This window comes from Pezoporus flaviventris, unplaced genomic scaffold (assembly GCF_033815535.1).
Source record: "Pezoporus flaviventris isolate CSIRO_AGI_PZ_B2104156 unplaced genomic scaffold, CSIRO_AGI_Pfla_v1 ptg000037l, whole genome shotgun sequence".
Taxonomy (NCBI): Eukaryota; Metazoa; Chordata; class Aves; order Psittaciformes; family Psittacidae; genus Pezoporus; species Pezoporus flaviventris.
This window is the reverse complement of record NW_026892585.1, coordinates 15,890,929-15,917,243: the sequence shown is the minus strand read 5'-3', so window position 1 is coordinate 15,917,243 and position 26,315 is coordinate 15,890,929. Positions and strand designations below refer to the sequence as shown.

Genomic DNA, 26,315 nt, shown 5'->3' with positions numbered 1-26,315 from the left:
AATGTCGCCTGGTGAAGGGCACGCCTTGTTATTTAACAAAGACTGTCAATGTGTAAGATTAATAAGAAACAAAATGCACACGGTGTCACTTTTCGGTCACTTTGAAACTTGGGACAGCCTCGCATTCAAGACGGGAAAGCTGGGGCTAAATATATTCAAAATGGTTCAAATCAAATTCAAAACAGGCTGCTAGTGTGATTCTCCCTCCTCCTACCGCTCTCGGTAGAGAATGCCTGGACACGGCGAAAGGTTGACTTGAATTACTATTATTATTTTTATTACTACTGCTATTCTTGCTGTTATTATTTTATCTTTCGGAGTAATTACGTTTTAGCAGCGCATGTGAAGGGTAGCAGGAGTGCTTGCTTGCTTCACAAGAAAAAGGGGGATTCCCTTTCCCCCCCTCTTTGGGTATGTATGAGGCTGCCTCTTCTTGGTGCATGAAAGAAAATTGACTCTCCCTCTCAACTTAATTCCGGTGGGGTCCCCATCTCTTCTTCTGCCAGCCTCAGCCGGGAAACTCTCCCTCCCTTATTAACTGATTAAAGTCTCCTTCGCCAGTGAAATCGAGCCTCTAGTCTTTCTACAAAAAAAGAAAAAAAAAAGAAGAAAATGAAAAAAGTGAGCTGGCCTATTTTTTTCCTCTCCTTTTCTTTCTTTGTGAGCTTAGGATGATGCTACAAGTTTGTTAAAGGGAAGTACAGGGGGGGGAAAAAGAGGGTTTCTGAGATTGTTTATTACAGCCATAAATCTTGCAGTAAAATGTCGAAATGGCCGTGTGCAAGATAACACTTGGTGGTCTTGGCTGGGTTCTTGTTTATGATAACAAAACCACAAAGACATGGAACAGGCCTTTTGGAGGTCCTGTCTCAGCACATCTTCGCAGGCTAACAGAACCACAAGAAAATAACAGGACTTCATCTGAGCAGCTCAGGTCACCTTGCAGATTTACAGTCGTACAGAAAATTGCATCCTTCTCTCTGTAACCGAGTGCCAGAGCCCCACGGTAGAAAGAGGGACAATGAAACAAGTATACTTTGAGATCTAACTATGGTAAATAATACGAAACAGAGACCGGTTAGCTCGGCCAATATACCGCTGAGCTTACAAACCAAGACACCACTTTTCGTTGCGTTTTACCGTGGCGTGGGAGCACGGCAGCTTGCTAGGGTGCTCTGGCCATGGTGTCTCAGGACTTGTGCCCAGCATAATATTTTTAGGATATTCCCTTGTGCTGGGATATTAGGATATTCATCTGGTGCTGGCCGGCAGGTATTTGTATGTATGTGTCTGTATGTGTGCATGTATCTCTTTATGCCGGGATAATGTTGTCTGCTCGTGGTGGACTTTGGCAATCTTTGGTTTTCTACAGTCATGTGGATGAGAGCTTTATTCTTTTACAACAGGGGTTGCTGTTGGTTTTGTAGGGGTTTTGTTGTTTGGGTTTTTTTCACCGTCAGTCTTTCTCTTTTTCTTTTTTTTTTTTTTTTAATATATATTGATAAATAAAACAATCTCCCGTTTCCTGTCAAATGTGTGTTGTTGAACAGCTATGGCTGTCTCTGTGTGCATGTGTGTAACCGCATTTCCTCTCCATGCAGAGTAAATAGAGAAACTTATCTATTACCCCAGTAAAAGAGTTCCATAGATGTGCTGTTGGAAATGAGTAAGTAAATGTGTTTTAACTCTCTTTACAAATTAGACATTCGATAGGAGGAGGAAATGAGTGATTGTTTAGATAAGCACCCCAGTATACCCAAGTGCTGGAAATGTTCTAACATATTACAAGCCGCCTGCAATGTGCGTGCCTGTGTGTGTATATATAAAATATAAATCGATACGATATGTGCCTTGTTAGATAGAATATATATTCAAATAGAATTTTATTGCATATATCCATTATCTATAAAACTGCAAAAGACAATAATCTGAATTTAAACCAGGCTAACTGTTAATGTAATATCTTTAGGAGGGCAAGATCTAAATCGTGTCGTATTTATGCTTGATATATTAGATGTATTTTAGCATACCAATAGATGAGATTACCCACTCAGCAATTATATTCTCAAAGGGTGCGGTAAATATTTCTGTGTGTTTAGATGCTTTCCTGAAAAGGACGGGGAGAAAAATTCCCAAAAGTTAACTTCTAACGTTGTATGTACCAGACTAGCTGATGTGCAATAAGTACTTTTTTCCCTTAGAATAAGAGCGTAATTAATTTAACCATCAAATTTCAATTACCTAAGGTCAAGGCAATTGCCTTTTTCCCCTCTGAGCTGCAAATATCGTTAACAATCTCAATTTTAGGCACGCAGAAGTGCCCCAGTGCCCTCTCCCCTCCACGCCAAGGTTTTCAGGTTCCTTCTGAGAAGGCACTAGCTATTTCACTTGGAATAGAAAATTAAGAAATAAGGCCAGGACGAGGCATACTAAAACGACGGACTTAAATTCGTGGTTTGGAAACCGCTCCTCCACGGGGAGGGGTGCTCGCAGGGACCCTACCATCGCCGCTGGGAAGTACTTGATGCCGTCGTGTCCGCCTTCCCCTCTCTCCTCTTCCCCCTCTCTTCCCCGATATTTTCAGCCTCGCTACATCCCTCACACCCCGCCAGCCATGCAAGGACTCTCTTCTGCCCCCCCCGCCACCTTCGTACGAACTTTTGCATCTATCCCTCCAGTTAGCACAGCTTCGAAGGTGCAAAGTTTTGGCCCCCGCGCTTCCGGCCGGCCGGCTGCTGTCAGCGGCGACGGGGCACTGGGAGCAGACCCAGCAGTGCTACAGCTGGCCTGTGCCCGGCAGCCGCTGCCGCCCTCTGCCGCGCGCAGCCCCGACTCCAGGCGTTTGGAGCCGAGTTCGTTTAAAAGGATTGTGCAACGCCTTGTGCAATGCCTGCCTCCCTCTGGATCGTGCAGCTGGCTTCCTTGCCCCGCTTCCTACGGTCTCCCGCGGGGAACGGAGAAACAAAAATGTGCCGGGACGAAGAGAGGGGAGAAAGACTGTCAGAGCTGGATTAGTTTTATCTCGTTTGACACCGCCACAGCCGGTCGCGGCCGGGGTCGGAGCAGGGGATGCTGGTGAGGAGCGGCCGCTGGCGTCCGGCAGCCCCCGGCGGGGCGCTCACTTGCCGGCCAGCCGCAGCACGGGGAGGAGGCGCATCAGCGGCCCCCGCGGTGGGTCCGTGGGCTCGGAGCTGCCCAGCGGCTGTTCGCCCTCCTTCCATTTCCTGATCCGGGGTCCGCGGCCCCGCGCGGTAATTGGCGCTGGCGGTCAGGTGGTGGTGGGGTGGCGGGGGGTGAAGAGGGGTGTGTGTGCATTTGGGTGTTGTGTGTGTTGTAAGCGCTCCAGGGGTGGGAAGAGAGGAAGGGAGGGGAGTGCGACTGGGAAAGGGGGGGGGGGGGGGAGCTGGAGGCCCAAACTTTGGTAGCGGCGAGCACTTGACAGCAGCGGGAGGGGGAGAGGGAGGGAGGGGAGAAAGGGGGGGAAGGGGAGGGGCCTCGCCGAGCCCAGAAAAACGACAACGCGAGAAAAATTAGTATTTTTGCACTTCACAAATTAATGACCATGAGTTCGTTTTTGATAAACTCCAACTACATCGAGCCCAAATTCCCTCCCTGCGAGGAGTACACGCAGCACAGCGGCAGCGCCGGCAGCTCCGCCAGCTACCACCCGCACCACCCGCACCCGCATGCCCCGCCGCAGCCTCCGCCGCACCTGCACTCCGCGCACCCGGGCCCAGCGCTGCCCGAGTACTTCCCGCGGCCGCGCAGGGAACCGGGCTACCAGGCTCCTGCAGCGCCGACGGGGTCGGCGGGGCCGCCTCCCGAGGCTCTCTACCCGGCGCAGGGACCCTCCTACCCCCAGGCGCCCTACAGCTACAGCAGCGCCGGCAGCGCCGCCCCGGGCCCCGAGCAGCCGCCCCCGGGCGCCTCGCCGCCGCCGCCCGCCAAGGGCCACCCCGGCCCGGCCCAGCCCCTGCTCCCAGGCCATGCCCTGCAGCGCCGTTGCGAAGCGGCCCCCACCGCCGCGGCCGGCACCGGGCCCGGCTGCCCGCTGCTGTCCGACAAGAGCCTGCCCGGGCTGAAGGGAAAGGAGCCAGTGGTCTACCCCTGGATGAAGAAGATCCATGTGAGCACGGGTGAGTTGCTCTTGCCAGGGGGAGGTGGGGATGCAGAGGAGGGAAGGGGGGAGGGTGCTCCCGGGGCCGGGATGGGTCGTTGCGTGTGTGGCGCTTTTTTTTTATCTTCCTTCTCCCTCCATGTTTCCTAATAAAAAAAAAAAAAGTGAGAAACCTTTTGTATCCGGGGCCCTTTATCAAAAGATTTACGAGACGCCAAACTGTTAGGGCAGTAATTATAGCCCCCATAAATTTAATTGCCCTGCAGTGGCTCTGGGCCATGTGTCTTTGAAGCTTTTCTTCTAACCCAAATGCCCATCACCATTTTTTATTGCTCCTCGATTGTCCCCACTGTCGATAGGCTGAGAAACAATTTTTCTTGCCGTTTATGTATCCTACGTGAACCTGGTGTCAAGTTATTATATAATGATTATGTTCCATCGCTTCCCCCCCCCTTCTCTCCTTTTCTTTCTCCTCCGCGTGTATGTGTATGTTCATGTGCCCGTGTGCGCGCCTGTATGTGCACGTTTCAGTCAATCCCAATTACAACGGAGGGGAGCCCAAGAGGTCTCGCACTGCCTACACCAGACAGCAGGTCCTGGAGCTAGAGAAGGAGTTCCACTTCAACCGCTACCTGACCAGAAGGCGACGCATCGAGATCGCTCACACCCTCTGCCTCTCCGAGCGCCAGGTCAAGATCTGGTTCCAGAACAGGCGCATGAAGTGGAAGAAAGACCATAAACTGCCTAACACAAAGATGCGCTCCTCAAACCAGTCCACACTGAGCCAGCAGTCCAAAGCACAGACACAGGGCCACCCCCACCCGCTCGATGGGGCTACACCCAACGCAGCCGCGCTATAAATACGTGGGTTTTTTTCCCCCTAATATATATATATTTACCTATCTATTGGGGTTTTCCAGCTGCTCCGTGTTGGAGGCTGGTGGTTTGGACCAAACAACTGTATAAAACAAAACAGGAGCAGGAAAGGAAGACGAGACGTGACCAAGAACGGACACATGTTTAAACCAAAACCCGGACGATTGTCTACATTGTATATAGATAATGGTTCCATGCCCATCATTTTATTCTATTTATGGAAACGCTCCCTTGCCCTCGGTGTAAGAGAGGGCTGGATGCTGTCACGGACGAATTCTCTGTACCTAAGATGGACTCTTTTTTTTCCTTTTTTTTTTTTTTTTTTTTTAAGAGAACACTTTACGAATAAAAGACTGTTAAAACAAAGACCTCGTGAGACACTTGTGTGAGGCATTGACTCGAATAGCGCTGTTTTGTGGCGTGTTCGTGGGTTCCCGTGTGCGGGTGTGTGAGTGTGCACACGCACTTATACACACACCCTGACACAGGAGAGAGAACGAACACAGCCATGGAAGGTGAAGGACTTACGGAAAATGTCCCCTTATGCTGTCGAAGGGAAATGTTTTATGTATCAAAGGTAACTTAACTGGGTTTAAGTGTATCTCCCGCAGTAGCTGTGATCTTAGTTTTTCTCCACATTCCCTATTGCATTTATTTAAAGAAATATTACTATAAAGGCTGTCGCTGACTTTATATTTTGCACCGTCTAAATCGTTTTGGGTCCATGTACAATTTGTGGATTTTTGGTGTGATGTATAACAGTGCCAAATGCTGGTAATAAAAAATATTCTGTACAAAAGAATTAAACGCTTGAAACACAAGTCCACTCAGTGCTGTTTCATCCACCTTGTGCTTGTGTTGGCACCAGGAATGGAAAACAACGGTTTCACGCATTGTTTTGACCTGGATTCATCTTGTCGATAGGGTAATGGTGTCTTTAAATATGTCCTGACTCCTAATTGCCTGGCCAGGAAAAAGAGCGCTGCAGGACGAGGAAAGGTCTTGCTTCACCGTGTAGGTGAGTGGCGCTGTCTTTAGCGGACTTGGGGGAGAATCAGCCCGGCTGTTCATCGCTGTCCGTGCGACGTCTAGTTTGAGGTGCTTTACAGAGAAACCCTGCTTCTACTGGAGGCCAGCAAGCTCTCATTACGGGTTTTGCTGGAGAAGTCACACATGCTCCTCACGATAACACTTTAAATCTTTAGCCAGCCGTAATTTATTCGCTCATTTTCACCCGATTATGATTTCTCAACTGACCAGCACTTTGGAAGGGAAAAACATGGGCGGTAACTTAGTTTCTCTAAGCTTTTCTGTTTCCTTCTTATTTTCTTTCAAAGACTATTTCAAAATGTGTTGAGAAAGCCTCGGCACAAACATAAATTTGGGTACAACTCAAGAGGTTTATTTGACTGAAATGGTTGAAACAGCTGTGGCAAAATGGGGTTCCAGTGGCTCCAGCTCAGGCTTCGCATCTTGCTGCTTCCAGGCAGCTAAGGAGGGCAGGCAAAGCGGAGCTGGTAATGGGGAGCCTTGCTCAGGGCTTCCTCAATGAAGAGTGGCACTGAATCGGGTAAGAAAAGGCTTAGAAAAGAGCTCAAGTGTTAGTAAATCTTCTAGGGAAGGCCTGAAGGCCATGACTGAGTTACACAAATGCATTCAAGAGCGGGATTTTTTGAATCAGTGCTTCTCTTCGGGTGAGTGGGGCTGCCAGAACCAGGTGCATCATCACCCTTGGGTGAAGTAGCACCAGGCCTCAAGGGTATTGCCAGCATCCCTGCCTGGTCATGGAACAGGGGTCGTCCTGGAGGAAAATGTAACATGCCACTGGCAAACCACGTTCAGCATCAGAGAGATGGCAGTTGTAAAATGCCCTCAGCAAACACCCCTGTCTCCAAACATGACCAAGGAGCAGGCCTGGAAAATGTGCTTCCACTCTCATATTGATGTTTATTAAACCTTGAATTGCCAGCTGCCTCCTTATAGAGGGAGAAAAATATAGTTGCGAAGTAACTATCTGCAAGCATGTAACACTTCGTTTTGTTTATTGCTTAAGAATCTCTCAATATATTTACAGCCAAAATTAGGCCAACCGAGCAAAATTCGAGCTGAAATATATTAACTGGCGATCCAGGATTTCTTTAGTGTGCAGTCTATGCGTATAAACCTGGTTTGCTTCCATTGTAAAAAGAAATGAAATCACACTGCAAATAGCAATTTTAGAGAGAATCATTAATCACCTCCTACAATAAATACTTCTTTGTAATTCAACAGCGGTTCTGAAAGGCATTCTCTTGGAAAAGTCTGTGAAGATGCAAAGGATTTCCCTGGAAAAAAAAAAAAAAAAAAAAGGTGGTCATGTGTAAAGACACAGCATCTTGGCTGTCTGCTAAAAAAATGTACACTCTTGCTGGAGATTGAACTGCGGACTGCAAAATACCCCATGGCAGATTATCATCGTTTAAGGTAAATTTTCCTCTTTCTCCCTCTTCCCCCTCTGCCTGCCCTGGGAGCGGGAGCTGCTCCCGGTCTGGGAGCCCTGTGTTCCCCGTCCCATACCGCCCGTCTTTACAATAACTTCCAAAATTACACCGTCCAGTTTAAATTCTCGCATTGTGCTCCCTTTGCTAAGGCAACCGGGAGTTCATCGAGAGGACAAATTTTCTATCCCATTAATTGTTTTTTTTAGAGGAGCAGACTGACCCTTCAAACCCTTGACCTTTAAAGGCAGTATTCTTTTTAATCCGGCACTTGGACCTAAATGTCTCTTCGCCCCCCTCCCTCTCTCCCGCTCTCCCGGTGTCTCTTACACACGAATTTATCTGCCCTGGCCACAAAGGCGAGAGCGGCCCAAAACGCTGAAGTTTGTCAATCTTTCAAAGAAAGACCAGATCACCTCAGAGTCAATTCAGGGGCCGCAGGGAACGGCACGCCGGTAACCCCGGTACCCACTTCTCCTCCCTCCCCCCCCCAGGAAAAATGCTCCTTCTCCAAGATCCTACTCCCTGCTTTTCCTGCAAGATCTTGCTGTACCTGGATTTTTATTGCACAGGAAACTCAGCTGTGAGAAGCACCTTGTTATATTTAACAGCTAGAGCCATCCTGCATTGGAGGATTACGCAATGCTGGGATTTTTTTTTTTTTTCGTTTTCCTTTTATTTTTTTTCTTTCTCTTTTTTTTTTTTTCCCTTCAGGGTGCTTGCCTTCCCTTGGCCTTCTTGCCCAGTGTTTGTAAACGAGGAAGGGGTAGGGGAAGCTCTCATACAAGCAGACGTCTTGACAGGCATGCCAAGAAAATCCAGCCCCTTCCGTGTCCCCCTTGCCCCTGCTGGTGCCCGATCCGGGCAGCCCCGGGCCCGCCTGCCGTTCCCACACCTCCGCCGGAGCCCAGGCGGGCGGCGCGGCCCCTGGAGCCCCGCGCCACTGTAGAGGCTCTCCCAGGGTCCGGAGGCTCCCGGCCTGGCCGTGCCTTGACGTGTGGGGTGGGGGTCACCAGGGGGCCATCCACTCGAGCGCCTGGGTCCGGCCCACACGGGTCCCAGTGGGGTCGGGGCTCTCCCCGTGAGCAGGGGAAACTCCGTAGCTACCTCCGAAGGCCCCAGTATCCACCCCGCTTCGCCTGGGCCCGCGGACGGGCCGTCCTGACCGGCGGAGGGCAGCCCCTGGTGCTACCTGCCAGCAGCGTTTACAGCCCAGGTCCTGCAGACAGTAACGATCTGGGCTGAACTGGCTAATTTGGGAGACAAACGGGGTGCAAACCTGCCCCATCCCGCTGCACAGAGCGGGACAAACCCATGTTACTAATGCCCAAGGGCTCTCCTTAGAAACTGAGGAGCTGTCAAAACAGGAAAGATTAGGAGACCCAAGTACAAGGATCTCTGCACTCGCAGATTAAGGTGTTGCGTCTGTTCTGGTGGAGATATTGAAATTTTAATCTTCAGGATCACGTGACTCATTAAATAATTAATGCGGCTAGTCAGGAATGGATCTGTGGCCATCAGTCCTCACTAGGAGTGATTCTCTCAGAAGTGAAACTCAATTCCTTATTACTGGAGTTTGTTTTTCTTATTTTTTTTCCTTTTCTTTTCCCTTAAAAAAAAAAAAAACCAAACAAAAAACCCACCTGATTTATCTTGAAAGATTCTAAACTTCTTAAGCAAGCAATAGGGTCTGTGTTGGTAAGTAGGTAGTGTGTATTTCTAGCTTGATGACTTTAATTGTTTGTGCTTGCTTTGTCTGCTGAGCATTTGCTTAACAAGTTTAATATTTAGAAATGTTAAATCTTTGTTTTAGCTGCCTTGTGGTCACATTACGGCTTTTGGTGATTAAGTGTTACCGAGGCAAACACATTTGATAATGTTCTAATTCACAGTGTGGAAGGCTGGGTGCCACAGTGCAGTAGGACCTGCTTTGTTCAATTTTCCTGGCGTTAATAAATCACCGGCTCCTAATGCAGGGCCAAAAAAGCAATGGAAAGGCAGTGAGCATTGTACAGGAAAAGTCATGGGCGAATTTCTCTATGACTCATTAGTCTGAACGATTTATGTACGGACTTAAAGTGCCGCAATGAGTATTAGAGTTTGGGATAACAACAAATTTAAAAAAAAAAAAAAAAAAGGAAAAAGCGTCATAGCGTTTGTAAAGTGCTTTACTGCTACTTAGCAACTCTTTCAAGGAGCAGCATAGTATAAGGGGCTGTGGCGCTGTAAAATATGGTAGCGTGACTTCCTCGCTCCAAAATAAATAACAGAAAGTCGCTGGCACCACTTTGAGATACACACTTCATCTTTAACATGAGTGGGGCAACCCAGTCACGACACGCTTGATAGATGGTTATTGCCGTTTGTAACATGCCTATTGATTAGGGATCAAAACGACTAAGGTATGAGCCTAAGCATAAAATGCCAGGGGGATCCTCCTGTGCCGGAGCCGAGTGGGGCGGAAGGTAGAGCTCAGAACAACCCTGGGCAGCACCGCCAGGGCTCTGAGATCACAGACTGAATTTGCCATTTTATTTTGTGTTTGCCAGTAGATTTTAACAGTCAGCGCTCTCAAATTTATGAGACGGCAATAAACAGCTTAGTAGGCTATTATGGCATGATTTTATGTAGACTGGAGTTCAACACCAAATTTAAAATTATTAGCGTAATTACGGAACTACTAAATTACCAAAGCAAAATCTCTGCTCGAAAAGTTCTCCCAAGACAGAGTTAATAATTCCAAGGCTCAGATGACACCCTTCCGCAAGAGCGGCGTTATTAAATTATTAGCATTTACATTTACTGACAATTTTAAGATGCGTTAGGCGGCTTTTATTAGCGAGAATGAATACGAAGGGGACATTATTATATCTGACAAATTCCGATGTAAACGTGATTCAGTAAGTGGCATGCGAATAATCTGACTATTGTCTTTTTGGAATGTGCAATATTTTTTATTTTAGGGGAAGAGAAGCCGTTCACTTTTTTCCCTCTTTCAATGGTTTTCAGTCTGTCAAAAAAAAAAAGGGGGGGGGGGGCTTTGGGCCCTATCCTGCCTCAGTGAGGAATTTTTTCAATTTTTAGGCTTTTCTTAGTGGTGGCAGGATCGGGCCCTGCTAACCGTTTGAATAAAAGCCCAACCACAATACGCCCCGCATTTAAACTGGAACACTTTCCGCGTTTTATTCAGCAGAGATGAACGCCACGACTTGTGTTTAATGTCTGTTCTTGATTAAATGATCCTAAACAAAGGTTTCCCAGAGGAAAATAAAGCAGACATTCATGTAACAAGAGTTTGGAATGACAATATTTCCAAACACTTGGAGACAGAAGGCATAGCTGTCTACGGGGAGGGAAAAGAAAAAAAAAAAGGAAGAAAAAAAAACCACACCATCCGCACGCTTTTATTTCTCAGCTCCCCGTGCTCTTCACCCGGGTGGGAACCCACGTAAGCTCCGCGCCAGGAGCCCACTCCTGCTCCTCCATCCCTGTCTGTCCCGCTCTGCAGCTCTCCCAGCGTACCCGGCAAAGCATGTATTGCCTATGAAGGAGCAAAACACCTCCCCCTGCACTCCCCGGTAAGGCACTGTTTGTTGCTTGTTTACAGGGAGCCCCGAAAAAGAGCCGCTGGGCTGGGGCGGTGGAAACCGGGAGCGCTCCCGAGCGGTTCCGCGCAGCTGGAGGAGGTAAGAGCAGGGAAGTGGCCAGGCTCTGCTTTTGCGCCGATCGCAACTGCAAGCAAGCCATTTGCCTGGTACCTGCATGCAGAACAAGCCTGCTTGAATAAGATTTTGTTGTTGTTGTCGTGATAAATATTTAACCTAGCTGGATTTTTTCTTTTTTTTTCCTTTTCCCTGGATTGGCTCTATTCATCTTCTGAGGGTGGTGAATGCGCGTGTCTGGGCAGACAAAGAAGCGTATGGGACCTGAGTGATCGCCATCCTTATAAAGGCATTGGGGGACAGGAAGGATGCAAAGTCATTTGAAGAGCGAAAGAGGTTGAGAATTTCTTTGTCCATTCTTAGCTCCTTCCCAAATCAAAAGGCATAAAGCGAGGGACAGCGGGCTGGAGCCATGTCTGCGCTGAGTGCCTCGTCGCGGCTTGTCTATTTGCCTCCTCGAAGGTCTCCGTAGCCAGTTCTGCAAACGTGGGGAGTGCATGTGGGGATATTAGAAAACCTGATGTTCTGTCTGAGTGCATGCACCAGAATAAGTTTCGTGAATTCGCCTGGCCCGGCCTGCTTTGCACAGGGCGGATGTTGGTGTTTGGTGGTTCAGAGCTGCTGGAGTGCTTCACATGTGCTGGGTTCTTAGGCAGGAGAAAAGAAATGCTTTTCATAGTGACAATTTTCTTGTGCCGGCTGCCGAGAGGGGAGGATTACACAGAATTAGCTCAAATTCCTGTTAGATTTACCTACTTATTTTTGGACGCTGATGTACAATTAGTATATTTTACTACCTTTTAAAAGCGGTCATAAATTACGGGACTACAAGGGCTCTTTGTGTTGACTTAATGGGCTGCTTAAATCTTAACTACAAAAAGGCTCTGCAAATGTCTATTCACGCTTGTATTTGGAAATTAAAAGCGAAAATACGGCAAGAAGGAACCTTCCACCGGGGGCACGTACCCGCAGCATTGCCTGCAGAGATATTTGGGATTCCTTAACGGACCCAACACTGGCAGACTCAGCTGACTCTGGGCAGAACTTCTCTCATAAGCACAGTTGATAGCTCTGTTCTTTTTATCTGCTTGGAAATGATCAAAGACCAACTTTATCTCTATCAGATGCACAGATGTAGGTAAACAGCTCTGCATCCCAGCAGATTTCAAATCTTTCAAGGAAGCGAGGAAATAAATACTTAGATAGTACAGTGATTCCTATTTCGTCTCCACATGGGATTTACTTCTTAACAACTGGCACGAAAGTAAACTTGAAAGGCTAAAATCTCTAGATCTAATGATATTGAAGGTAACTTTGAATACCATTAATGGTAAAAGCGGCTATTAATGCCAGAGCTGGCACAAAGGATCTCTCTTAATGAAGGCACGTTATGAAGTCAGATCTGTTTGTCGTTACTGAGCGTGGAATTTCAGCTCAGCTCGAAACCATGTGTATAAAGCACAGAAAAATCAGTAGCAGACCTACTGACAAACTCCACTTTTTTTTTTTTTTCTGCTAGAAACCATGCTTCAGGTCTCCGAATTATCGAGGTAATAAAACACAATGTTGAATGTCCAGGAACAGGAACAAAGCAATATATGGGGTGGCAGGGGAATTCTAGCTCCTGCGACTCGCAAGATCATTTGATTTTGTATTTGGAAACTCGTAATCGCGATACTAGAGCAAAGCAAGCTTTCTCCAAAATCGGCGGAAGAGAATAATTTTCAGCTGCTATCCAGGACAACATAAAGTTAGGCAGACTCCCCCTTCCGCCCTCACAAAGCACACCCTGTGGAAGGTATTCACACGTCAAGAAGTTACTTTTCTTAAGAATTAATTAGTTTTCCCACTACATACACGAAGTTAATTGTTAAACAGTAGTTTTAGGATTAACTTGGCCATTAATACTAATAAAGATGTTCATAGAAACAGGGTTTTGAAGCCAACAGCCACAGCTAGCGTTAAGGCATTTAAGCTGACTTATGATTGTGATTTATTGCTTTTGTAGTTTCTATTTGCTCAGGACTGTAACTTCTAAGGCCATCTTTCTACTTTTGACACAAAGCAGTCGATAACTTTTCTGCAACAGCTCCAAGAAAGACTCGCTCTGCTTTTTTCAACATCTACTCCTTTCCCCATTATTTCCAGTTTCATTGTTGCAGAAGAACTTCCCTGTGTGTTTCTTTTATAGAATCTAAGCGCACAGTTTTTAAAAGTGCCGTGAGTCCATTTCGAGTAAATACCAGCCTTGGTTTACAGTAAGTACGAGAGCTGTGGAGGTCCCAGTCGTGCTGATAGCTACAAACTTGGGCATGTTGTGTGTATCAAGTGATCTCTCCTTTTCAAAGGTCTATAAAAGTTTTATTCCAGTTCTTAGTGAGGGATAATAGATGTGTACCCTGCTACTAGTTTAGTCATTTCCATATGAAAAATTGCAAACCCTTCTTCCGCTGTAATGTCACGCTGACTTTGCTGCATTGTCCACTACTACACACTGTTACTGATGGGTTTAAATTCCAGTGGCCCACTTTTACTAGTCAAGCGGGAGTGCCCAAGGTTTGCCCGTAGCACTAAAAATCACCTTTAAAAAGAAAGCTTCCACTTTTCAGTGACGTGCAGGTGAAACAGTATACCCCATACAGTTAGCTGGAAGTTTTCTTTGGGTTCATGGGGGATAGTGGGAAGATTTAGGCAAGGGTATATACATCACGATGCAAAATGCTGGAGTCACAGAACTGGACAAGGAACAAGTTAAAAGCGTGAATTGTCTGATTTTCTTTGACTCCTTCCAGAAAAGTTAGTGAGTTGAGGGTTTATTTTGTTTGTTTAGCTTATTGTGTCAATAGCACAAGTTAAACAGTCCTACAGGGAAGATGTGTGTTTGCACACAGGAGAAGCTGCCTGGCTCGAGGGCCGCATGCAACTTTGCTCTTCTCTTTTTTTTTTTCTTAATTTTTTTCCCCCCCTTAGGCAGAGAGATCCCCTCCCCATTTTTTTTTTTATCGTTAGAAACCTATAATTTTGTGCATCACTCAAACTAGCTGTATAGGAAATGCGTAAGCACAGGTTTAACAGCAAGGTCCCAAAAGGTTTTGCAAAATTCAGAGCCACGCCAGTGAAGGAAGGTGTATTCTTCATAGTGTGTTACAAGGACAAATATCAACTAGCTTCTTAGAAGAGACTCTTTTGGGCCTTTGTCAGGTAATTACAGGTCTTTTTAGTTTCTACAGGAGTCCTGATGTAGCGTGTGGGAGTTGAGCAAGCCCTGTACAATGGCAGGGCTGAGGCGGCTGGGGGTGGGGGGAAGGGTGGTAATCGTCCCACTTAGAAGGGGGCTGGAAATAATACTATTAGGATTTGGGCTTTCTTCGGGGGTTGCAGAGGATACGCGACGTGGAGGAGAGCGGTGGGCCTGGGGAGCAAATGCCGGTTAATTAGGCTAAGTATTAAAGTGCAGCGTAACCCCATATTATATGAAAATTTCCTCTTACCTTCCAATGGGCTTTGTGCAAAGAAATATTGATGTGGGAGGAAAAAGAACCAAACCGCTCTTCCCCCCCCTTCCCAGTCATCAGCATGTCTTGGATTTTTTTTTTTTTTTTCTCCTCCCTTAAAAACTCTCCTTTAACACATTGTGTTGAGGCTTTAGAAAGCAAAGGCTCGCGCTAAGAAACCCTGTTCCTTCAATGATTCCCTATTTCAAATAAAAGGATTTAAGTTGACGTATGACCACGTGAGCACATAATACAGTGCATTATTGTGGCATTTGGAGTGGAGACCCGGGCTGGCTCCGTCTGCGATTACGCTTTTCCAGTTTCTGTTCAGAGCAAGCACTGCTTTCTTCTTTTTTTTTTTTTTTTTTCCCCTTTCCTCCTGCCCCCACCACCGTCCCCGCAAGAGCTGGCCATTTCACTGACAGCTTTCGTTCCTTATGGAAAGGTTATTGTCGAGCCGAGAGGACGAAATGCTTCGTTAGAAAGGATGGATTTTATTTTAAGGTATTTCCGTTGATTGTTCATTTCTGTGGTGAGTTATGGCTGTTCGAGGCAAAGGTCAGTGGCGGAGGCTGGAGGGAGTGCGTGTGTGTGTGTGTGCGTGCGGGTGTGTGGGCACCCGGAGCCGGGCTGCTTCCCTCTTTGTTTCAATTTGCTGCGGTAAATATTCAACTCTCCCCTCACAGGGAGCAGATCAGGGAGAGTTTGCTGCTTTATTTATTTTTCTCCATAGAGATCCCACACTGCTGTTGATGCCCAGCTGCCTCCACTCCAGCCCCTCCATTGCCATCTTATCATTATTTATGACCTGCTAGAGATGGGAAGCCTCTTTTATTGTCGTGTTTGGATGTTTCCCCCGCTTTAATTTTATTTTACTTTTTTATAATTTTATTTGTGTGTTTGTTTATGCATTTATGCACTTGGGGAAGTGAGGGAACACGACTGGGAGGAGTGCTCCTCTGTCGGGGTCGTACTCGAGTGTGGTGGCGGTTGTTCTTTTATGGGGGTTTATTCGGCCGCTGCCGCTCTGTAAATCGATGACTGTGTGATCACGCTGCCATTTTATTTATGATGCTTTGGTGGTACGTTGTTTACCGTGTGCGGAGGGCTGCATGGGTGCTCAGACCTGGGGCAAAGCTTCCCCTTTCAAAAAAAGCCGAGGGGGCTTCTCGTTTTTTCTCCGCTGTGAGAGAGCTGAACCAAGAGCCAGTCATGGCTTCTAACAATAAATCAGCTTTAGAAATGTGGGCTTCTTTTTTCCCCTCTCTCTGAATGGGAATCTGGAAAGAGAGAATAAAAAGGGGAAGAGTGGAAATTATCTTCTAGGAGAATATATGCTAGTTCTAATTTCACATCCATGTCGTCGTTTACATAAATAAAGATATATCCAAAAATGAGGATAAATATGTTAAATATTTGCATACACTTATAAATACGTGTGTGTAGCTATATATAAAGAATGCACTCTACATTTTGAAAATTAAAGAGTACTTGACTAGCCAAGGAGAGCAAAATGATACAGAAAAAAACACATTTCCCCTTTTGTCCCTGCTTGGGGAAGGTCAGAGCTCTGGGGTTCACTTTAGTCACTCCACGTCTCTCACCCATTCCTGCTGTAGCGTTTGGTACCCAGTCACTAGGTGCTTGTAATTACTCATCTTCTGAGGGGTCAAAAAGAGAGGGAGAGGGGAAGGCAAGAGAACTATGATAAAAAACTCCGCTGAAAACAAACCAAAATTAAAGGTTATACCCACCCGGAGCTATTCGCGGCTGTTCTGCAGAGACCTGTTTGGCCTGGTTTCTTGCTTTCCTGCTCTTTAAGCCGCTCTCAGAGCAGAGCTGACCCAAGGAAATGCTTTTTCCCCTTCTCACAATACTGAAACACGTTGTACTTTCTCAGACCCGTCGTCCCTCTTCAGGGAGGGGAGGAGAGCTATTTCGTTCCCAGTTGTGTGTCTAAAAGCCAAGGTTGGCTTTGCCGTGTTTTGAAATGGGCCAAAACATGCCTCAAAAACAAAGTGCAAGCTTTAATTGCAGCTCAATTACTTGGCAGCGTTTCCTCTGATTTATGACCCAGTTCGGATGCATATTGACCCAGTTAAAACACTCATAAATAATACAGTTCTGCTCTAGAGCAAGAGAAGGCAAGAAGAGTTTTGGAGGAGAGAGGGATTTCAGGGAGTTGTGTAAATAATCTCAGCCTTCTAAGCAAATAACAAAGAGCGCGGTGCCATTCTTCAGAGTCAGAGAATAGAAACAATAATTTTGACTAACCACGGCTTGCTTAGATAGTCCAGCCCCTCTCTAAGGTAGCTAATATCATCTCCTAACTCTCTAACTACTTGGACAGGCACCGCTTCTAGAATTGGTTCTCTTTTTTCAGAAACTCCCTACGTTGCTATTTCATCACTGAGAGATCCCCCCAAATCAGTCTTGAATTATGGTGCTCCCTGCTTCCATTTCGGAGCATCCAAGGACAAAGCTCTTTACAGGCACTATTTTATTCGGAAACTAAAAGTAATTACATTAAAAGGGAGGGGGGAAGAGGGGAAGGAAGTCCCGCAGAGTGGAACCCTTCGGGAAGAAAAAGCAGCCAAGTTTTGACCTAGGAAGCAGCCCCAAATGATGCTGGTCCCTCCCCGTGCTGAACCCTATCGGTCTCCGCGGAATGAAGCAGAAAGAAAATATTCGGCCTCTGGGAGTGAAAGACAGATAAAAGCAGCGGGGATCTGCGCGTTGGGACACTTATCCCAACACCATAGGAGACATAAAAAAAAATAATCATCTTCTAATGTTTAAAATTATCTCTTTAGGGAGAGAGAGGGCGTGGGGAAACGGGGCTAATAGGCGAAATCTCGCAAAATACTCTTTGCAGGCAGTGAGACGAATGGAGGAAACACTTCAGTATTCCTATGAACCACTTCGGTTCTCACGATTAAAGTCCCTTGCAAATCCCTTCAATTTTAGAAAGACCCCCTTCCCCCCCTCCCTTCCCCGCTCTTAAATACAGACATGTAGTCACAGTATCCTGCTGGAGTCGGCTCCCAAGTTTAAACACGCTCCCAGGAAAAGGTGGCCCAGGCTCTCGGCAGGCTCCCCACATCGGCGGGTCCCCGGCGGCCGCAGGTTCCTGCAGTCCCGGACTCGCTTTCCCTCTCCAAATCCTCCTTTCCAGTCCGGGGACTCCGTCGGGGCGCAGCTCTGCGGCTCGCTATTTGGTCGGGCAAGTGGGCGACTGGCCGATCAGCAGTTTCAGAAGAAAGTGTGGGGTTGATTATTGACTAAAAAGACTTTTTTTTTTTTCTTCCGATGCAACATTCAAGGGGTTGTTTGAAGCAAAACGCATACGCGGGATTTCTGCCTCTCCTCCTACGCTCCCTGCTTCCCCTTTCATGTGGTGCCTTCTCACTTATGCCATAAGGAGCAAGTGTTTTCTGTTTTAGTGCTCTGTTTACAGCTTTGGTGCATGAAGTCATAAATCTTGCATAGCCATAAATGACAAAAACCATTGGTATGCGTAAGAGGCCACCCCAGCCTTATAGTGCTTTCTATTTCTCGCTTCCCTCTCGCTTTGTTTGTGCTTTAAGATGACGCCGGGCTCCCTCGTGCTTTAACCGCACTACTTATATTTGTAATGCCTTAATTAACGAAGTAACGTCAAATTTACACCTAGGCATTATCCGGAGCCTCCGCTGAATGCACGAAGCCCACAGTCCTGTTACCGCTTGCCAGAGGGGCAGGGGCTGCAACTTTATTTAAGTTCTCGTTTGCACGGTTGCTGCCGTTATTCTGTTGCAGGGAAAAAGGGGGGAATGAACACCACCACCCCCCCCCAAAACCCAGGGCGCTGGAGGAATTGCTGAGCGCCCTTCCCAGCTCTGCCGATGAGCGGGAGGTGAATCTGCTCGGCGCCAGGCCCGCGTCCACGCGGGACTGCTCCCCACTGTTCCCCGCTGCGGGCACCCGGATCGCCTGTGCAGCACGTGTGTGTGTATGTGTGAGCGCTTCTGTGCCCGTCCCGGGAGCTGGGGATATTTGGGGGGGGGGGGGGGGGGGTGTCGAGGGGTGTTTGTATGTACATCTGTGTGCCTGTGCGCTCACGCATGCATGAGTTAATAATTAGTAACTCTAATGATTTCCAGCGTGGCTCTGGAAGCATTGCCCAGAGCGGGGATCCTGGTGGGCTTCGGTTTGCTCTCCCAATCCAGCCCCGGCTCTCCGGGCTTTGCTCTCCTCCCCGGGACTCATCAGGGGCTTTGCGGGGCTCCCGGAGGAGGGGAGCGGCAGAGGAGCTATTTCGCAGACGCCCCCCAAGCCCACCGGTAAGAGGGACAAACCCAAGCCCCCCCCTCGGCAGCACCCCCGGAGCCTGGTGAGAGCGAGCGACCCTTTGTGAGCGCCGTTTGTCTTCATTAGCATAATTTTCCTAGACTTCGGTGACGCCCGGGTGCGGGGGGGCCGCACTCCTTCAGTGCTGCGCTCCTCCGCTCCCTCCCCAGCCCCCGCCCTGCCCCAGGCTTCCCCAGTCGGCAGCCTTTCTTTCTTCCTTCCTTTTTTTTTTTTTCCCTTTCTCCTTTTTACTTATTTTTTTTTTACCCACTCCACTCCCCCCACACCCCCCTTTCTCCTTCCCTTTCTCTCCATCCCTTCCCAGAGAAGCCCTGGGAAACATCCCCATCCTCCGTGCCCCGCTCAGGGGGAGCCCGGCACGCAGGGGACCGGCTCGCAGCAGGGTGGGCAGCCTGGAGCAGGAGGGGAGCAGGGGAGGGTGGTGTCTGGAGGAACCGTCCCCATCCCGTGCGGGGCAGGCTGGGGGGTGCCGGGTGCGGAGAAGCTGAGCCGGTGCCCCCCCCGTGGCCGCAGGGACCGGGCCGTGGCAGGCAGCGCCTGCTCCTGGGGTCGTGTCGGCTCCAAAAAAATTGAAAGGAAAAAAAAAAAAAAGAGAGAGAGGGCGAGGGAGAGAGCGAGCATGCTGGCTTCCGCCTCAGTCGTCAGAAGTTAAGGTAAGCAGGCCACAAATACGCTGCTATCAGTCGTGAATGGCGGAGTTTATGTCCCAGTGATTTATGACCGTAGACTTAAATGTCGGTTCAAGAAGAGTTCACAAGCTGGGGCTTCCTTCCAGGCAGTGACTGATACCCTTACACTTCGTGTTCAGGCAGCTTTCTCTCCTGTCTTCCCCCCCAATCCCCCTGCCCCCCCCCCCCCCCCTTCCTTCTCTCAACTTTGTCTTTATCTTTCAGGAAATCTTTCAGGGGGGCTGCCTGTTTTTTTGTCCTAGAGTCAGAGTTTGGGGCTCGGCTGAGGCTTACAGGGCAAAGATGAGGTGTGCTTGGGAAGGGGGGAGGTGGAGGGAAAGAGATGGGTAGGGAATACCTTAAACGGGGTGCGGGGGAAACGGGGGCACTTGCGTCCCCAAGCAGCTTTCATCTCTGTCTCCAGGCAGAGGGTGGGGGGAGAGAAGTTGGTGAAGGGCCGAGAGGTGTATTGCGCAAGTAGAGATGGATCCTATCAAGTGGGCCCTGCAAAAATTGGGGGCCCATATGTGTTTGTGAGATTTGGCCTTTTGTCTCCGAGGGGAAAGGAGAGCTCTTCCCATCCCGGGCACCGGCTGAGGTGACAGACTCCCCCCCAGGCTCCCCTTCTCCCGTTAGGTCGCTATTATTACAGCGATCCTTGTCGCTCTTAATCCCGCTATTCCCGCTTTCGCCAGGAATGGCCGGGCGCTCCTCAGGTTACCCCTGCTCCTCCAGAACTTTGTAGGAAGTGATTAAGTTGGCGAAGCCAAAGGCGGTAGCTGATGATTTTTTTTATTGCTATTTTTTTTCCCCTCTTGCTGGCAGGCTGCCGAAGCCTCAATAGTATTTTTGCTTTCGGAGCAAGGTTGCCCGTTGTCTGCGGGCAGGAGGCTGAGGGAACAGCGCGTCCCGCGTCCCGCATCCCGGTTCAGTGTTCCCTGCCCTGCTTGCACCGGCAGACTTCCCAGCTGGCAGGGGAGACGAAATATTTGATGTCGCGATCATGAAAGTCAGGGGCCTTTGTAAAATCACTGCTGGCTCATTATTTCCTCTTTCTCCTCTGGTAGTGATGCCTATATTCTCTCTTTTAAAGGAATTGAGAAAAATCACACCAGGCCTCGATAGCATCAGGAAGGAGAGGCGAGGAGCTGGAAATTATGCGCGCTCTTCAGATCTCCATTGCTTTATTAGCTCGATAACATCCAAAGAGCTTGATTAGTGCAATGACAGGGTAGCCGCCCTGCTGTAGGTGTGTTACCTTCACTTTGTTACGATCTAACAAAGGGAATACTGTTTTCTAAGAACTTGTATAACTTGAAAGGCGTAGAATGAGCTCGTTTGGTGCATGTGTTGTGTAAGGTTTTTCGCCCCTAAGCATTTGTCCTCGTTAGATGTTTTGGGGAAAAGTATCCAGCTGGTTAAGTACAGGGAAAGTGGCAAAAGAAACGTGAGCTCTTCTGATCCGAAAAGACGTGGTTGTTTGTCAGCAAGGGGGGGGGGGGGGGGGGGCGGTAAGGAACACACTTTAATTTCTGAGAACGTGAGCGCTTGTGGAAAGAGCTCCTAGATAGGAGACTATGCACAGGTCTCCTCTCTCATGAATGCAGGAGATTCTTTAACTGGTTATTTCCAGGCAGGTGACCTGTAGACTTTAACCTGGTGGGGGAAAAAATAAACAAATCCATAAAGAAAGAAGGACGGGGGACAAAAGAGGAGGGGAGAGAAAGGGATTCGCCCGGGCAGGAAAAGCATTCTCTGGGTTTGTGTCCACCCTCTCCCTAGCCAAGTGACCCTCATACATCAAATTACATAGCAGTTTCCAAGACAGAACCTATTATCGCTAAGTTGGAAGAAAAGTTCAGGCCGTGGTCATGGAGATGAACGCTGGTTTTTCAGGTTCCTGGTGTGTTTTTTTTTTTCCCAATCCATCATGTTTTAACAGGTAGGATCTGGCTGATTCCACGGAAAGTTGGTGTCTTGAAAATAACTGTTGAAAACAAACCCAAACCAACTACCGCCCGAGCGCCCAACCTGCCCAGCTGGCCTGGCCGAGGCGGCTTCGCCCTTCTCTGGGTGCAGCTAGGGCTCCGGCCCCACTCGCTGGTGGGAAGCGGGCGGGCAGCTGCGCGGGGCGGCCCCAGCCGTACTTCGGGGCCGGCCTGGAGCCGTCTCTGCCGGGGTGCGAGACCCGGGCGGCTCGGGGAGGTGTGCAACCGCAGAGGGGAGAAGGCGCTGGCTTTGTTTATTTTACCATCGAGCATTTCATAGCCAAGCCGAAATCTGTCACTTAGGATCGGTGTGTTTAAATATCCCTGGCTAGGAAACCTTTCCACCCCGCTCCTGCCCCCTGGCACATGTAGACAGGAACAATCCCGTGTATTTCTTTGAAGTTGTATGGAGAGCCATAACCTGGAGAGAAAATAAAACAATGCCGGTTACAGGAGAGGGCTTGATCCTAGAACTGGAATGAAGGAACAGCCCATCCCCTTTGCATTACCGATTCCTCGATCACCTTTACCTCAGAGACTGGTACTAAAACAGCCTCTCAGTGATAAACGATCGACCCTCTTGTGCTGTTTCATAAGAAGCAAGAAAATACCCTAGAAAGCCCCTATCCCGGTGCAGCAAAGCACATATTTGTAGCTGCCAGTAAATCCAGGCAGCTTTTATATCGAAATGTTCTGCGCCTGAGGCCAAGTCATGCTGCTAAATATTGCTGACCACTTTTTCTTTTATGGCTTTCATGTCACTTAGCTATTGAAAGTAAGATGGATTTGTACCATTTCTTCACCCTGCTCTGCTCTCCCCACACCCCAGGTCTGCCCGGAGAGGCCATTGGAGGAAGAGCGCCACGTGACAGAGGGGTGCCAATGTTATTCTCCGAGGGTGTCAAGACCCTGTCAGTTTGCGAAATAAATATTGGGAAACAACGAAATGCAAAAAGCGACCTACTACGACAGCTCTGCAATCTATGGTGCCTACCCCTACCAAGGAGCAAATGGTTTCACTTATAATGCGAGTCAGCAGCAATATCCTCCATCTTCATCACTTGTGGAAACTGAGTACCACCGCCCCGCGTGCTCTCTCCAGTCGCCCGGCAGCTCTGTGTCCCACCACAAGGCCAATGACATCAGTGAGACTTGCATGAGGACCCTTCCCAGCCAGCCTCTCCAGCCCCCTGGCCTTGCCGACCCACAGGCCCCACCGCAGCCAGCTCCAGCCCAGCAGGCACAGCCTCCACCTCCATCCTCTGTCTCAACATCTCAAAATGCCAGCAGCAACCCTGCCCCAGCCAATCCCACGAAGAGCACAGCTCTTAACTCGCCCACCATGTCCAAACAGATATTCCCATGGATGAAAGAGTCTCGGCAAAACACAAAGCAGAAAAACAGCAGTTCCAGTTCAGGTATGAAACATGCTCCCCCCTTTCTCTGGGTACCCCTGGGCTGGCCACCCACTCAGCAGGGAGGAGGGCAGCCCTGCTCACCTTTGCTTCAGGGAGGGAAAGGAGGAGGCATTTTTCCTCTCCAAGTTGACCCCCTCAAGCTTGTGGAAAGGGGTTGCCACCACTCACAAGGGGAGCTTAGTGAACAAACCACTCCCTGCAAAGCTTTCCCAGCTTTGCAGGATGGGTCTGAAGTGATTTTGTTTCCTATGGCTAAGCCACTTGTGCCTTCCTGCATCTATCACATTTCTTATGTAATCCCCCCTCTAGTAAATCATCTCAGTGTGGAACAGCCCAGGCCTTAAGCCAGAGGCCTGTCCCAAGTACTTTGTTGGCATGGAGCTCTTAGATTAATAAGACAGTGACCTATCTCTGCTGAAGTGTAACAAGAATAAAATAGCTCATAATCACATGCAGGCAGGATCAATGCCCTGCACGCAGTCAGAACTTCTTCCTATTTTAACAAGCTGATTGGCAAAGTTACAAGCCTTGTAAACAAAAATCATTCCAGAATGCCATGAACTTCAGCCCATAAAATATTATTTGAGGGAGGGAAGTGTATATTAACACGTTTATTACTTGAGGAAACCCAAATCGATAACACCAGTGGTAGCTCCAATGCCTAAGAGTTGGACTTATATTAACCTCTTCCTCCCTTTTCCTTAAATGTGCCTTTAAAATAGAGTTCAAAACTTTAGCAAATGTCTTTGCCAGTCTGCTTTTTAAAGCCCTGGTACCAGTGCTGTTTATAGCCTTCCGTATCATATATTTGTTTTATTAAAAAGCAATAACATGTAAATATGTCTGTGTGCCTATATGCAAGCCTAGCCACTGTATGTTCTATGTATGTCTATCTATGTTCCCAATCACTACCATATGTTTATGCTATATGCTAGATATGACAGAAATGCTATACTGTAAATTTAATGCTTATATGTTGTAATGTTATGTTGTAGATACCTAGCTTTCAGGCATCTGTGGATGATATGTATAGATCAGGCTTTTCAGAGAAAGAGGGCAGCAGGTCTTTACAGCAGTGGAGAACAGCTAGTTCTTGAAGACCCTGATCCCACCACGTGAGCAGAGCCATAGTTTCACCTTCAAAGTTACTAAACTCCACTTGTGTTTCCTTAAACATTTCCTATGCCTTTATGCAAAGCTCAAGATACATTGTATGCTGCCATTCTTAAAAGTCATATAGTGCTGCTAGTGAGGTGAAGGAGGTCTGTTGAGGTTTATAGCTTGGCATGACAGGTCATGCTATAGGGGAGAGTACTCGTTGCATACATGTGCACCCATCTCATGTCCAAGAGCTGGACTCTCCAGGTGCTGGTGTTGTTGGCTATTGTCTGTGGTTCTTGTGTTGGGGTGCACCATGCTGATTGTGTTCTTTGTGTGATTTACATAGGTGAGAGTTGTGCTGGTGATAAAAGCCCTCCAGGGCAAGCCTCCTCTAAGCGAGCCCGTACAGCTTACACAAGTGCCCAGCTGGTAGAACTGGAAAAGGAGTTCCACTTCAATAGGTACCTTTGCAGGCCACGAAGGGTAGAGATGGCTAATTTGCTCAATCTCACGGAAAGACAGATCAAAATCTGGTTTCAGAACCGCAGAATGAAATACAAAAAGGATCAAAAGGGCAAGGGCATGATGACCTCTTCAGGAGGACAGTCCCCAAGCAGAAGCCCCGTCCCTCCAGCTGCTGGGGGATATCTAAACTCTATGCATTCTTTAGTAAACAGTGTCCCTTATGAGCCCCAGTCGCCTCCGCCATTTAACAAGCCTCATCAAAACACCTATGGCATCCCTGCATCGTATACTGCTCCTCTTAATAATTGCCCGCCTCCTCAAAAGAGATACACGGGGACAGCAGCTGTGACACCTGAATATGATACTCATCCTCTTCAAGGTAATGGTTATGGGAATCCACATATACAGGGAAGCCCCGTCTATGTAGGGGGCAACTACGTGGAGACCATGGCCAATTCTGGGCCTTCCATCTTTGGTCTAACTCATCTCCCTCATCCTCCTCCCTCTGCCAACATGGACTACAGCGGGGCTGGGCCAATGGCCAACAATCACCACCATGGACCTTGTGATCCGCACCCAACATACACAGACCTTACCGCTCACCATCCTTCTCAGGGAAGAATTCAGGAAGCACCCAAACTCACCCATCTGTAAGAGACAGGAGTCACTAAGTGGAACACCAAGCCCCCAGCATTTGGAGAGTACTCATCCCTTCCCTTCTCTCTCCTCCCCCTACCATGTGCCCTCCCCTTCTCGTTTCTTTTGTTTGTTTTGGTTGGTTTTGTTTCCTTTGGTAAAAGCGTTTTCTAGTTTATGTGACGTAGCAATATTTGTTGCTTGAATTGCTCTATAGTTTCACTAGTGGATATTTATCTTCTTGAACTGTAGCCTTGTGTCTCACTTTGGGAGTATGCAGAGGCTTTATACTTTACCTTCTACACTTTTATCAAAACAGGGTATATGAACAAATTTTCTATAAAAGGAATTCTTAATGTGAATTTGTTCGTACATGATTGATCCCACGGGGAAGCAATTTTTTTTATTGCACTTCTTTTAAATAGCAAGAAAGACATCAAAAGCGCTTGGACAGGGACTCCCTGGACAATTATTAATACGTGTAAGTCTTTCAATGTGTGTATGCTGGTGAACATTCAGATTTATTTATTTTTTTTTTGCAAACATTGAATAATCTAAGTGTTTAAAATTTTATTTATCCCCATTTGTTCATATTTATATATATATAAAAAATCTGTACCCTGAATATTCAGGAGGTATTTACCAGGCCATATGTTAGATGGCATATTGGCAAGCGTTGGAAGTAGCATTTGAAAGGAAACTATAACTCCTTTTATTAAAAATGGTGATAACGATGATGATGACGATGCAATAAAATCTGGGAAAAAAGATCACGGTTTCAATACTTTATGCTTGTAACATCCAGCTAGGCGGGAAGCGTGTGAAGCTGAAAAGGCTAAATTTGCTTTGAAAGTTATACATTCCTTGCTGCTCACGTTCTGGGAAAAAGAAAAAAAAAAAAAGCAAAACAAAAAAATAAAGTTTTTATTCTGAATAATAAAGAGTTAAGAACATGTTCTTCACAGCACAAGGGAAGGGAGAGCCCTGCATGACATGGGGAGTTGGGAAACTCGTCTGGAAGCTCACACGAGGATCCGTTCACTCACCCGAAGGGCTTCGCGAT

At 47.8% G+C, this 26,315-nt stretch overlaps 2 protein-coding genes and 1 long non-coding RNA gene across 13 annotated transcripts in view; 2 read left to right on the top strand and 1 right to left on the bottom strand.

The window, feature by feature from the left end:
• HOXA3 (homeobox A3) overlaps nucleotides 1-26,022 on the top strand; it is a 44,763-nt gene extending 18,741 nt beyond the window's left edge. Inside the window, exons 1-6 of one of the 11 annotated variants that reach the window (XM_061464842.1) lie at nucleotides 5,920-6,011; nucleotides 6,331-6,563; nucleotides 7,265-7,456; nucleotides 11,078-11,156; nucleotides 22,462-23,050; nucleotides 24,498-26,022. In XM_061464842.1, coding sequence (XP_061320826.1) covers nucleotides 22,579-23,050; nucleotides 24,498-25,270 — 1,245 coding nt within the window. In that variant the 5' untranslated portion in view covers nucleotides 5,920-6,011; nucleotides 6,331-6,563; nucleotides 7,265-7,456; nucleotides 11,078-11,156; nucleotides 22,462-22,578 and the 3' untranslated portion in view covers nucleotides 25,271-26,022. Of the gene's footprint in view, nucleotides 1-5,919; nucleotides 6,012-6,330; nucleotides 6,564-7,264; nucleotides 7,457-9,142; nucleotides 9,169-10,885; nucleotides 11,049-11,077; nucleotides 11,157-14,997; nucleotides 15,131-18,725; nucleotides 19,630-20,547; nucleotides 21,587-22,461; nucleotides 23,051-24,497 lie in introns of those variants that run through there. The other 10 variants (XM_061464844.1, XM_061464843.1, XM_061464841.1 and 7 more) reach the window with 10 other exon arrangements.
• On the top strand, nucleotides 3,410-5,814 carry HOXA4 (homeobox A4). The gene is made up of 2 exons (XM_061464853.1): nucleotides 3,410-4,136; nucleotides 4,649-5,814. Exons 1-2 carry the CDS (start codon nucleotides 3,557-3,559, stop codon nucleotides 4,975-4,977), a joined length of 909 nt encoding a protein of 302 aa, XP_061320837.1. The 5' UTR covers nucleotides 3,410-3,556; the 3' UTR covers nucleotides 4,978-5,814.
• LOC133275097 (uncharacterized) lies at nucleotides 15,101-18,217 on the bottom strand. Its single transcript, XR_009745392.1, has 2 exons — nucleotides 17,639-18,217; nucleotides 15,101-15,906 (listed from the first exon to the last, which is right to left on the bottom strand). It is a non-coding gene; the product is annotated as an uncharacterized LOC133275097 (long non-coding RNA).
• Nucleotides 26,023-26,315: the final 293 nt, after the last annotated feature.